This window comes from Pteropus medius, unplaced genomic scaffold (genome assembly GCF_902729225.1).
Source record: "Pteropus medius unplaced genomic scaffold, Ma_sr-lr_union100, whole genome shotgun sequence".
In the NCBI taxonomy this organism is placed as follows: Eukaryota; Metazoa; Chordata; class Mammalia; order Chiroptera; family Pteropodidae; genus Pteropus; species Pteropus medius.
This window is the reverse complement of record NW_024356249.1, coordinates 13,897,544-13,911,572: the sequence shown is the minus strand read 5'-3', so window position 1 is coordinate 13,911,572 and position 14,029 is coordinate 13,897,544. Positions and strand designations below refer to the sequence as shown.

Here is a 14,029-nt window from a genome sequence, read left to right as displayed (position 1 = left end):
TCACACCCCCAAAAGTACTATCTTTGAAGTAAAGAAATATCAAATTTAACAGAGTATTTAGAAATAACAGAGGCTAGGAAGAAAAGGTGAGGACACACGAAAAGTAATTTTATTTTTGTTTAACCTTAAGCTTGTCAACTGCTTCTTTGCTTAAACAGCACTTATCTTTGTTTAACCCTTCTGCACTCACACTGGAAACTCAGTGAAGACTATTTAGTGATTCCGCTTTGAAGTTATAACTATACGACTAAGATGTCTACTAGATAAACTTTAGGAACTTTTATCTCTTCGTTTACAGAAATTCTCTTTCCTGATGTAGTTTGGTTAATCAAGAAAACTAAAGGCTAAGGGCTAGAAAGCCAACTGCCTTAAATGAGACGAAAGAAAAAGTTTTTCCAACTACCACTAGAAATAAGAAATCTTTCAAATATCAAGCCAATTTCCTCAACTATACAATAAATTTTAATTTGATGGTTTTTACTGTTACTACTTCATTTTAAACAATGACCTATAAATTTGTTTAAGCAGTAACAATAATTAAAGACCTTTTCTAGGTTTATCGGAATTAAAAATAATTAAATGATATGAAGATACTACTAAGAATATTTGACCTTTCAAACATGGCCTCTGCATTGAAATCTATAGAAATTTTTCCAATTAACTTTCAAATTGTCCGACAACTTCTATTTAAAAAAAAAAAATCTTCGAAATAATTTAAATGCTTTACAAACTAAAAACTGATATCATAAGTCTCTACTACATAATTACTAATTTTAAAAAGTCTCCTAAATATGTTCTATGTCAGTTTTCTTGATAAGATATAAATAATATGGAAACTTTTGATATAATAGGACATTTAATTACATCAGCTTCCTGTCAACATACAAGTCATTTAATGATGATTATATCGGCCATTTCCACTGGTTGGCAGGAGGCTCTTCCACTAAAGGCTCCCACGGCTTCCACTGTATCATTTTTCTCGCCAGACTTAGTTCATTTTCAGCCTGTTAATAAAATGTTTTAAAAATATCATTTGATTATACTGTTTAATAGATATTATCATGGCTAATAACCGAAGTACAACTAGACAGAACTACTGCTTTCATATTAATACCTAATAAGCTGTTCTACTATCAAATGTTGAACATTATTAATTAAATTACCTTAATTCTCACAGCTACACAATCTCCACAACTCAGAAAGGATAGCATTTGATTTCTTCTATTCGGTTAAAACTTACTATTAGAGTGTTCAAAAGTTTAGTTGGTGAGTTTTCAATCTTAATTGTGTTTCACCATTAGACTACAAATTCTTTGAGGATCAGAAGTATGTCTCTTCATCTACAGTCAATAGCTTTCAAACTTTATCTTACCATGCATGGCCCACAGTAAAAAAAAAATAATTACTAAGGGATCCACAATACACACATATAATTCAAACAAAACTAAAAATATCATTACCTTTAATAGCTGTGATATACTCTATTTTCTATTGTAATTATTATTATTATTATTTATTTATTTATTTTTTTAATATAACACCTACAGCACCTGGTATTCCTAAGTGGTCTCCAATCCAAGTACTAACCAGGCCTGACCCTGCTTAGCTTCCGAGATCAGACGAGATCGGGTACGTTCAGGGTAGCACAAACTCTACTGTAATTTTTTTAGTGCTAGTTATAACTCGCCTGCTGATTTCATGACCCAGTCACTTAAAACCACAGTTTATAAAACAGTTTTCCATGTAATGTAAAATATAATAGGTGCACAAAAAATATTTCTTGGTTGAGCTAGTTTCCTTAATCAGATTATGTTACATTTAATTTTTCCTTTCAAACACGATTTACAACATATTTAACACATATATTTTAGGTATCTTTTTATTTCACTTTTCTTCTAGAACAAAAAGACCTATGACAACTCTGGCCAACTTAGACACTGTTGAACACTTGTCAGGATGTCAGGGAAGAAATTCAAACAGAATAAATGCTTAGGTTCTATCAGAAACTATAATCATAAAATTAAAAGGCAATGCCTCATTTATGCCAGTGGTGCAAAACAGCCAATTTACGTTTAGCAATAACAATCTAAACATAAACAATAAGTTAAAGAGTAGATTAATGGAAATCTGGGAGTAGAGGTACTTATTAATGCTGACATGAGAAAAGTGTATAAATACTGATTTAAAATAGCCCTTATAGTGGCTGTCTCTCTGACTGCCCCTTGGCCTGGATCTCTTGACCGTCCATGCTTTCTTGATGCCTACAAGGTATCGTTCAATGAGGGGAGGGTATCTACCATGAACACCATGAAGTCAGCTTTATTTTAAGAAGCTGGACCCAGTTGACCACTCCCTCCCTCTTCTTTGGCTTATAACACACTGTCTTTTCCTCATTTCTCTTTTAGTATCCCTCTAGAAATGGACTATCCAAGATGGTAGCCACTACCTACACTTGAAATGTAGCTAGTTTGAAATCAGATGTGCTGCAAGTATAAAATATACACCAGGTTTTAAAGACAATATAAAAAATAATGTAAAATATCTCAGTATTTTTATATTGATTGTTTCAATGATAAAATCTTAGTTATATAATTGCATGATAAATTAATGTATCAACTAAAGTCAAGTCACGATCAAAGTAAAAACAGGTAGAAAAGAAAGAAAAGTAGGAAGAGGACAGTAATAAGTCTGCAGCAAGTTCCCATAACACTACATCTAGTACCATAGTCGAACGAATAGAAAGGCTAAGAAAATAGCCCTTTGAAAAGCATACATTCACTAAAAGCTGTATGAATGCCCCATTCCTCTTTTTAATTTATATTTTTACTTTTTCAATTATGGTTGACATATGCTATTAGTTTCAGATGTACAACACAATTAGACATTTGTATAACTTACACAGTGATCACTGATAAATCCAGTACCATCTGACACCACACAGGTATTGTAATACTACTGACTATATTCCCCATGCTATACGTCCCCATGACTATATATTTTCTAATTACCAGTTTGTACCTCTTAATCCCCTCCCCTCTTTATCCATCTCCCCACCTCTTAGTCTTCCTTTAACAGAGCCATCTAAAAATGTTTTCGCATAACATGTCTGTTGGTGAACTATCTCCCTAATTCCCAATACTATACAATATTTCCTTTCATGTGTCCTTCGATAAAAGGCAAGAAAACTTAAGAAGACCAACACGAAAAACTGTAAAAATTAAATGAAACAGAATTAAATATTCATCAGACCCATATAAGGAGAAGACATGGCGGGGGGGGGGTGGAGGCAGGGGGAGTGATTTACTAAATAAAAATTTTAAAAACCTCTATATATGGGAGAAGATATTCAATTGAAATCAAAAGGCAAAAAACAGACTAAAAGAAAAAAATGTAAGGACAATAGGTCAAAACTTTAAGGTTAATACCTTTCATTTTTAAAAACAATTGAAAATCTATAAGAAAAACACTTGAAACAAATGAAGAGTAAAATATTAATAGTTAATAAAACATGAAAACTAAAAACATATTTTAAGTTTTACCTTACTAGTAATTCAGAAAAAATATACAACTAAAAAAAAAAAGGGGGGCATCATTTCCCCCAATTTAATTAAAAATTATATACAAAAACATAAAAGTATTTGTATCTAAAAGATAAAATTTTTCAAATAACAGTAATATTGTGTTACCAATTTGAACTATATTAAGGCTGACAAGAACATGATGATTAAATTCAAAGGCTATCAAACCTGCCAACAGAAGCCTCATAAATTCAAATTATAATCAATGATATTTAACTGACATATGCATTAGAAATATTTTCCATATGTGATTCTTAGAGTTGATAAATTGATACAAAGAAACCGAGTTTTCCTTTCTTTCTGGAATGTCATTTTTGTGCCTCTATACATTGTACCTCTGAATATTTGAAGCCAAACATCTAAAAATTCAACTTTTTCTTTACCTGAAGAATCGCCTCTTCTATTTGGCCACTCTGAAGTTGGTCTTCTAATCTTTTAACATCTGATTCCTATAATTTAAGGGGGAAAAAAGAAAGAAAAACATATTTAAACAAAGGAACTCAACATCTGAATGTTTCAATATCCTATATTTTAAAAACTCATATATAAAAAAACACTTAATATAACCAACATAACTAATTTTTCTTTAATTGTACCCTTACTAATATTTACCAAATATCTTGCAGAAACCCATTTTATCTCTCTAATAATTTATTGCTTTTCTGTCTTAATATTAAAAAGTATTAAGTGTTTACTGACATGCTTATCAGAGATAAGAAATAAGATATCTAATTCGGTCTTTTTAAAATACAGATTTTCCAGGTCTTTTTAGGTAATTTATTGTTTATTATTTTTTTAATTAACAAATCCTTTTTTGTAACATTTTATTTTTTTATTTTTCCTCTTCTCCCCTCCCCTCTGAAAATACAGATTTTAAAATAGCATTTTATTTTCTTAGTATTTCCTATATTTCCTGAGTACATTAGCATTAAAAATAATTGCTATCCTAGGACCCAAAATTCCACTCCTAGGTATAAACCAAACAGAAATGCAAATAAGTTAACCATAACATGTTCAAGAATATTCGCAGCATCACAAATTATACCCCCAAACTAGAAACAAGCCAAATGACCATATGTAATAGAATGAATAAACTATAGTATTTGAGTATAATACTATGCAGTAATGAGAATGAACAAACTACAACTGAACACAACAGACGATTCTCTCAAACATAATATTTAGCAAAAGAAACCAGACATGATAGAATACAAACGGATGATACCATTTATAAAAAGTTCAAAAACCAAGCAAAATGAATGTGGTGGTAAGAGGTCTTTAGGACAGCAGTAACTTTGAGGGGAACAAGAGAGGATTTTGTTGTTCCGGAAATGTCCTCTCTGATTTGATGTTATCATGGGTGTAATTACTTTGTGAAAATTCATTAAGCTCTGTATTTCAGCACGTGTCTTTGTGTACATTATTCTTCAAAAAGTTTTTAAAGAAATGCTAATGCACTACCCAGAATATTCAATGACATACATTTATTTTCTAATACATTGAGCTTTTTGAGAACCAAAAACCATGTCCTATACTTACACATGCATAAGTAAATAAGTATAAACGGGGTAGGGGGTTTTTTTGACCTTAATAGAATGAAAAGAGGGAGGGAAAAAAAAGGTATTCTCTACAGAAATTGGCATGTTTCTGCCTCAGGACATCTTCTGGCTGATCCAAGGTATCTGTTTGGCTTGTTCCTTCACCTCCATCCAAGTCTTCGCTTGCACATCATCTCAATAGGGAGGACCACTTAAACTGTGGTAGAATGAACAATGCCCCACAAGACGTGCATTAAGTAATCCCCAGGACCTGTGAATGTTACTTTACATGGCAAAGACTCTGCAGGTGTGATTGTTAAGAATCTTGAGAAGGGGAGATTCTTCTAGATTATCTTAGAGGGCTCTAAATACAAGTGTTCTTAAAAAAATAAATAAATAAAAGTACTTAAGACAAAAAAAACAAAAAAACTAACTAACTAACTAAATACAAGTGTCCTTATAAGACAGAGGCAGAAGAAAATTATACATAGGAGAAAGTAATGTGACAGAAAGTAATGAGGCAGAGATTAGAGTGATGGGACCACATGCCAAGGAATGCCAAAACCCACCAGGGCTGGAAGAGGCAAGAATAGATTCTACTCTAGAGCCTCCAAAGGCTCTACAACTTGATACTGATTTTAGACTTTTGGATTGCAGAAATGTAAGAGAATAAGTTTCTATTGTTTTTAAGCCAACAAGTTTATAGTACTTTGTTACAGTGGCCATAGAAAACTAATACATAACATCCCTCATTACCCTGGTACACATCATTCTTCTTTTTTATTTTTCTACATTACAATATGTTCTAACATACTATGTAATGTACTTCTTTATTCACTTACTTATTTTACTTATTTATTTCTTTGCCTCCCATCATTAATGAGTAATCTTCAAGAAGGCAGGGATTTTTATCTGTTTTGTTCATTGCCATGTAGACACTAGCTTTGATGCCTAGGATCATGTGGCATATAAACAGGCATTTGATAAGTTGGAAAAAGCAGTTGGAAAAGAAGGGGAAAAACAGAAGATGAACGTGTTTGGGAACAACTGTTTAACTCAGAATTAACTGAGCTATGAAAGCCAAAAATCAAAAGCAAAAGAGGAAAATTATTACAAGAGACCCAGGAGGGTAAAGGTTAAGAAAGAAAGAAATGTTCAATAATATTTTCAACTCAGTAAAAGCATGTGTTAGGAAAATAATTCAAAATTTGTCTTATTGAAAACGAGTCAGTAATGTGGCATTTACCAATGGCATAATGCCATTAAGCTGAATAAGGTATCATGTACCTCATGTTTGCTATATGCTTGCAACTGTGTTAAGCACTTCACATAAATCACCTCATTCAGCACTAACAGTCAGTATACATGGTAGGTACCAGTATATCCATGTTATAGGCAAGGCAAGTGAGACAGAGAAATTAGGCAATATGCCAACAGTCATTCAGCAAATAAGTATTAGAGCTGAGATGAAAATTTTGGACAGTCTACAAACCAATGCTTCTCCTCAATATGCTATTACTATCTCCTTGGTATAATCTACAAAATATTTACTTTTATTTCTATTTCAGATTTAGCAGATATTTTATAATCATAATATTCACTGAAGACTTGTCTGTGGCTCTATGAGGAGTTAAAAATCTGTGATGATTTAACAAAAAATAAGAATCAGTGATATAACTATTCTATAGTGCCTGGGGTTGTTAAAAACGACTTATATTTAGCCTTTTGAATAAACAAACATTTCTAAGAGACCTTAGATAAGTGCCAGGTGCTACAATAGATTCTTCGGAATCAAAGATGAATGCAATCATTTTTCACAAGTAGCTTACAACTAGTAGAGGAGACATAAATAAAACACAATATGTTAGGTACAATGGAAGAGAGCAAGGAAGTTGTAGATCTCTTCTTAGGGAGGTAAAAAAAGATTTCACAAAGGAAGTGGTAATCTTAAGGGCTAAGTAAGAACTGTAAGACAGACAAGGTAAGGACATTCCAGGAAAAGGGAAGACAAAATACAAAAGAACACAAAAATAAACTTGCATGGAATTCACATAACTATCAACAGTTTGGTATTGCTAAACATAGGGTACAACACAGAAAATGACAAGATAACCTACAGCCAGCCCTTGGAGGGCCTTCCATCCAAGCTAAGGATTTTATCCTGTATGTCAGTGGTTCTCAAATCTGATATACATCAAAATCATGCAAATAAACATAGCTAGGTGAGTTTCACACATTCAGCTCAGCATAAATCCTTAAACTCAGTCTTTGAGAAATATTGAACAGGAAACCACGGTAAGGTTTTTAAGCAGAGACACTAAAATTTATGTATTGAAAAAGATCACTCTATTGGCAGTGAGGGGCTTATAATGAAGTATGATGAAACTATACACAGACTAGTCTGTTACAAGGCAATTGAAATAGCTCAGATCAGAGAAAAAGATTTTAGAACTAATAAGTGAAAGTAATGACAGTGAACTATTCTTTGGATGACACTGGCTGTGAGAGAAAAGAGATATAGGGCAAAAGGAAAGGAAGAAAATATAAAGATAGAATTTTCTTTTTAAGATAGAAACAAGCTAAATACATTTTGAGACCATCTGAAAGATGATAATAAAATAGGAGGCAAAAAAAGAAATAGAGAAGAAATGATTAATTGGGAACAAGGTTATGGAGAAAAAATGCAGAGAAAGAATCAAAGACACAGTCAAATAGATTGAATAGGTTCACCTTATGAAAAGAAAAAGGGAAATTTCTTACTCTGTGATGAGAAAAATATGCATAAGCCCATTTTCGTTAAGGAAAACATATTAAAAAAAATGTTCCCCTTTAGAGACTTTAATCTGTAAATTACTTCCAGAACTTCCAAGTTAAGAATAGAGGCACCAAATCAAATTTCATTGTTTTGCTGTATACCCAAGGTAAAGATAAGAATTCTCTTTAAACTATAGTTTGGTAATCTAAGATAAATACAATAGACCACTTATTGCATATATGTCAATTACTTTTGAAGTTTATAAATACTAAAAATTCAATGAAATAACTGCTACTGTAGAAATTTAACAACAGTGCAATATAGTTTGGTATAAAATAATCAGCAGCAGTCAACTGCGTGCCTGTCTAGGGCCTTTGATTTGGAAGCTGTAAAACGCTTTTTTATTAGTCTGCTTGGGCTGCCTTAACAAAATACCTTAGACTGGGTGGCTTAAACAAAAGAAATGTATTTTCTCAAAGTTCTGGACACTGGAAGTCCAAGATCAAGGTCTGGCAGAGTAGGTTTCTGGTGACAGCTATTTTTCTGCATTGCAAACAGCCATCTTCTCACTGTATCCTCATATGGCGTAGAGGGCATTAGCTCTCTGGTGTCTCTTCTTATAAGGACACTAATCCTACTGGATCAGGGCAGCACTCTAATAACCTCATTAACCTTAATTACTTCCATAGAGGTTCCAGCCACACCAGGGGCTTTAACTTATAAATTCTGGGAGGCCACATTCAGTCCTTAACAATGCTCAATAAAATTTTTCTTAGTTAAGTGACAAATTTGGTCCTCTTATTTTTGCAACAAAGCACTTTTTAAGTTATTTCTGACAATTTCTTAAAACACACATTTTTTGTTGTTTTACTTCCTTACTTCTCTACTCCGAAACTAGAGAAAAGAGAAAAAGATTGATGTATCTACAGATAAAAAGTAAAAGACCAATAAAGGACTGGGATAGGGAAGAGAGATAAAAGAAATAGCTGCAATAGTAACTCAGGGAACAGAAGATCTTATTCTTTCACTCCAGTATTTAATAGTGCCTTGCATATAAAAGGACTCAGTAAACAGGAGTCTGCTGAATGACAGGAATAAAGGATGAAGAAAAGCATGGACGGAAGGAGAATAGAAAGAAGAGGAAGTGTGCAGAATACACACACAAAAAAGCAACTGAATTTTTTTGGTAAATGTTGCATTGGATGCCATGAATTTAAGAAAACAAAATCAAGTCAGCTACTTACCGCTTTAACCATAGCCAGCTTCTCATTTGTAATCTGTTCCGTATACTTTCTATATGCTGCATTTTTAGGAATTTGCTCAAGAACATCAAGAGTCTTTGTGTATAATATTCTTAGCCTCTGTAAAGACAAATCATGCAAATTTCCATTTTAAAATATCACCAAATATTTAATGAAACATTTTCAAAGTGAAACAGGTTAAAAAAGAAAAAAGACTCACAAACCGTTTCTTCAAAAAGCATTAACCTCCTCCTTGCTGTAATTTCTTTGGGTTTATGCTTTATCTCTTTTACAACTTAGAAAAGATGAAATTTTTCCTTATTATTCCTATTTAATTCGAAATTTGTTTAGTTTAATTGTATAAAATTGAGAGGCACTAATACGTAGTTTAATTCATATATATTAACTATATAGATAAATGAATAAACACATCTACTTTGAGGACCTGTAGAAATCATTTTACTTAAAAGCAGTCTGCATATTTAGACAATTATGTATTTGAATATGATTTCCATAATAGAGGGTATTTTACTATACTAATTTAGAGCTTGTCAGAGAATATATCATCCCAATTGTGTAAGGTTTTTTGAGCCTTTTTTCTTAATTTTAGCAAAAGGTATAATAGAAAGGCCTCTTTCTAAAATTGGGATATTAATAATATTTGCTTCATATGGTATCATATAACTTACAATAGTACCTGGCACATATATTCTATAGGAGAAGGAGCTACTTCAGCAGATATCAAGGAAGGGGTCACAGAAAAGGCAGCATCTGAGCTAGACTTTGAGGGATGGTAGGACTTGGACAATTAAAGATGTTGGAAAAAGCAATTTATACATAGAATACATGTATAGGATTGAACAGCAGAAAATGCAGGGAACATAAAGTAATCAGTATATTGTTTTATTTCCCTTTACCTGTGTTATCCTATATAGGAGCTACTAGCCAAATCTGGCTATGAAGCACTTGAAATGTGGCTAGTCTAAACTGAGATATGCTATAAGTGTCAATACACACTGGATTTTGAATATTTAGTTAAGAAAAAAACTACAAAATATCATTAATTTTTATGCTAATTATATATGAGAGTAATATTTTGGATATTTTAGATAAAATAACTTTTACCTTCTTTATTTTAAAAAAAGTGACTCCTAGAAAATCTAAAATTACAAATGTGGCTTACATTTATGACTTGTATAATATTTTTATTGGACAGCATATGGCTAGAACATAGAACACATAAGAAACGGTTATGAGATAAGGCTGGAGAAAAACTGAGTCAAATTAAACTGCATGCCAATTTAAAGCATTTGGGATATAGTCTGTGAGCAATGAAAATATTTAAGGAAATTGTATGATTTGATCTGTGCTTCAAGAAAATTAACCAGCAGTAGTGAGTTAAAAGTACTGGGTGGAGAAACAGGCAGAAAGGCCAGTAATAAGGTTGCTGCAATTCTCTAAACGAGAGCAAGGGACTAAACTGTGATAATAATAGTAGGAAAAGAAGAGAGAGGTCTGGAGAGCTGTTACAGAAAAGGATCAACAGAACTCACTACTGGAATGAACATGAAGATACAAGAGAAAGAGAAGTATCAAAAATGATGTACGAATTCACAGCCTGGGGAGTAGAAAGACTCTGATACTCTCAGTAGACATTGAGCCCACAGTGAAAGAAACAGATTTAGAAAGGAAAACCCTGAGTTCGGTTTTAGACAATAATGAATCTAAAGTCATTAAGAACTCATGAGTATACAACATTCACTCAACAAACATTATTTACTGAGCACATACCATGTGCTAGTCATAATTCTAGCAGTGAATAAACAAATAAAAAAATCCCTGCCTTCATGGAAACCTACATTCTAAACAGAGACAAGATAAATGAGTAGAATACACTCTGCTGAAGAGTGACCTGAAGGGCCATAGTAAGGTCTCTTATTTAATGAAATGGAAGACCACAGGAGGGTTTTCCAGGAAAGGAGTGACATGACTTGACTTACTTTTTAGCAGGCTGACTCTAGTTTGATTGAAAAATGACCAAACGGAGGAGGGATAAGAAGGGAGAGGCAATTAGGAAGCAAATGCAATTATCCATTGTAGTGATAATGGTGGCTGAGAACAATGTAGCAGCAGAGGAGGTGGTGAGAAGTAGTGAAAATCAGGATATATTTTGAAGACAGAACGCAGAGGATTTACTGAAGTACCAAATGTGGAGTGTGAGAGGAAGAAAGAAATTGAAGATGATTTCAAGGTTTTTGACCTAGTAATTAGAAGAATGGAACTGTCATTCACTGAGATGAGAAAGAATGAGAAGAGAGTGGGTTTTAGGAAGATCAAGAACCCAATTTTGGACATGTTAAGTTTGGGATGCCTGTCTGACATCCAAGTGGAGATGTCCACAAGCAATAAAATATACAAGAGGTAACTGCTTGATATGGAAATCTAAGAGTTATCAGTGTAAAATGTGGTACTTAAAACCATCAGACTGCATCCAGACACCAAGAGAGCAAATACAGAGAAAAGGTGCAAGAATCAAGTCTTAGCGCTCTAAAATTTAGAAGTGGAGATATGAGAAATAACCAGAAAAAGAGAAGGCAAAAAGAGCAGAGGAAAAAATGAACAGACTGGGGTGTCCTGAAGCTTAGTAAAGAAAGTGAATACTTGATGGAGACAGTATGACAGGTTTCAAATGCTGCCACTGGGTCAATTAAGATGAGAAATGTGAGATGACCATTGGATTTAGCAGCACCGAGATCATGGTGACCTTGAAAAGAAAAGACCAGTCTGGCAAGGCCTGGCTGGAGTGGGATCAAAGGAGAATAAAAGAAACTAGAGATAGGTAAGTACAGATAACTCTTTCGAGTTATCTATACAGGGAAGGAGAGAAATGATGTAGCAGTTGGAGGGATGAGAAAGATCAAAGTAAGTTTTTTGTTTTGTTTCTTTTTTTAAGATGAACTCATACCTGAACACTAATTGGGAAAAACATACTAGAAGGGAAAATAGATAACAAAAGGGACAAATTGCTAGAGCGGTATCTTCGGGAAGCCAAAGTGTATAAGGAATCTAGGGAACCTAAGCAGAAACGGTGAGACGGGGGAAAAGGTGGAAAATGGAGATATAGACTTGGGAGGGTACTCACAAAAGTACGGGTGAAGCGACAAGAATGCCAGGGAAAAAGTCACCAAAAAAAGAAACTCAAGAAAAAGGCCATGACACACAGACACCGGATCACAAAGTAGATACCGCTCTCATCTCAAAAGCTCACGCTGAGTTGGAATTCTGGACTGGAAATATCCGTATCGGTTAACCTTTCAACAAACAAGGTGACTGAAAGCTCAGGAATGAAAAAAGAAGAGGTACATACCTCGTGTGGACTCTCACATACAGCCAACCCCACAAGGCCAGTGGTCTGTTGAAAAACAAAACATGATTCGTGTTGTTTACAATTCGATGCGTCCACCTAGCTAAGGAAAAGCAAAACCACCAATCCTTTGGCTAAAACTGGCCCCAAACCAGCTACGGGTCTCAATGCCGCTTGCGCGGAGCTGCTTCTGCCTCTCCGAGCGGAGCCACCAAACTGACCACCTCTGAGGGCAGAGCCGCACCAGTGCCCAAAGGCCCTGCCAAGCACACGCCAGTTCTGGCCACCACCCGCGGGATGAGGGCCTATCCGGCTGCCTCTACCCCTACAGTCTCAACCCTAGCAGTGACCTCCACTCGGCTCACCTTCTTCAGCAAGCCCGCCATGACAGCGTCCACTCGCCGAGTTCGCGCAGCCCTCTGGGAACCTCGCTCAGACCCGCTCAATCCACCACCGAGGCCGCCGCTCAGTCGCCATGGAAACATCTTGGCTCCTCCCACTCAAGACGGAGCAAAGACTCTACCCCGCCCATGCCCAAAGGGAAAATTGATGCATGCGCAGTGAGTATAAGGCCTGCAAACTAGGCCCTCGGGGAAAGAGTTGTTTATTAAGTGTCTTATATGTAGATTCCTGTTCCTTCCACCATTGGCGGATTGCCCAAAAGTTGGGGGAAGTACACCAAGCTACCAAAAACTCCAACGTAGTGGTTCCAGGAACCTGCACTCTGATTCACCTGCCTTCCACAGTGTACTCTGTAATAAAAACGGTGGTCATGGTGCCATCATCTAAGTCAGGGGTCCCCAATGTTTTTGGCACCAGGGCCCTGGTGCTCCTATGAGAATCTAATGCCTGATGATGTGAGGTGGAGCTGAGGCAGTGATGCTAGTGCTGGGGAGCGCTGGGAAGCTCTGACTAGGCAGCTGTTCACCTCTTGCTGTGCAGCTCTGGTTCTTAACAGGCTAGTAACCTCCAGTGGCCCAAGGGTTGGAGACCCCGATCTGAGTGATCTCTTAGCTGCGAAGGTTAATTTGTACCACAAGGTATTCTCAGTCTTATGAGCCAAAGCAGTATACAGGTGCATTTCCCATGCATTTCCTTTCTTTTCCATTTGACTCACTGAGGTACATCATCCATTTTCTCATTTTCCCAGGCGAAGTGATGCCAAACCATACCACTCTTGTTCTCTTACCTTACCAACATTTATTGAGCACCCATTATGTATTAGTTACTGGAACATAATTTATAAGACAAGATCTACATCCCGGAATACTCAGAACAATGATGAAGACGTGTGTTAATAAGTAATTTGGTAAGTGCTGTAAAAGAGGTTTGTGCCAAGTGCAGTGATAGCAGGAAAGAGGAAATAACTAACCAAAACTCATGGGTGACTGGAATTAAAGTCATTTGCTAAAAAGTCCACAGGAGAAAAGTACAACAAATAAAAAAAAACTCAAAAAAATTCTGTGTGTGTGTGTGTGTGTGTATGTGTGTATATATACACATATATGTACATATATATACGTATGTATATATATGTGTGTGTGTGTGTGTGT

General features: G+C 35.0%; 1 protein-coding gene and 1 pseudogene across 1 annotated transcript; both read right to left on the bottom strand.

Annotated features, from left to right (window-relative positions):
* Window positions 1-87: 87 nt before the first annotated feature.
* On the bottom strand, window positions 88-12,955 carry NDUFA5 (NADH:ubiquinone oxidoreductase subunit A5). Its single transcript, XM_039861065.1, has 5 exons — window positions 12,842-12,955; window positions 12,480-12,524; window positions 9,116-9,232; window positions 3,962-4,027; window positions 88-1,004 (listed from the first exon to the last, which is right to left on the bottom strand). The coding sequence occupies exons 1-5, from the start codon at window positions 12,860-12,862 to the stop codon at window positions 903-905; spliced, it is 351 nt and encodes a 116-aa protein (XP_039716999.1). The 5' UTR covers window positions 12,863-12,955; the 3' UTR covers window positions 88-902.
* LOC120601363 (uncharacterized) lies at window positions 1,539-1,651 on the bottom strand (annotated as a pseudogene).
* Window positions 12,956-14,029: the final 1,074 nt, after the last annotated feature.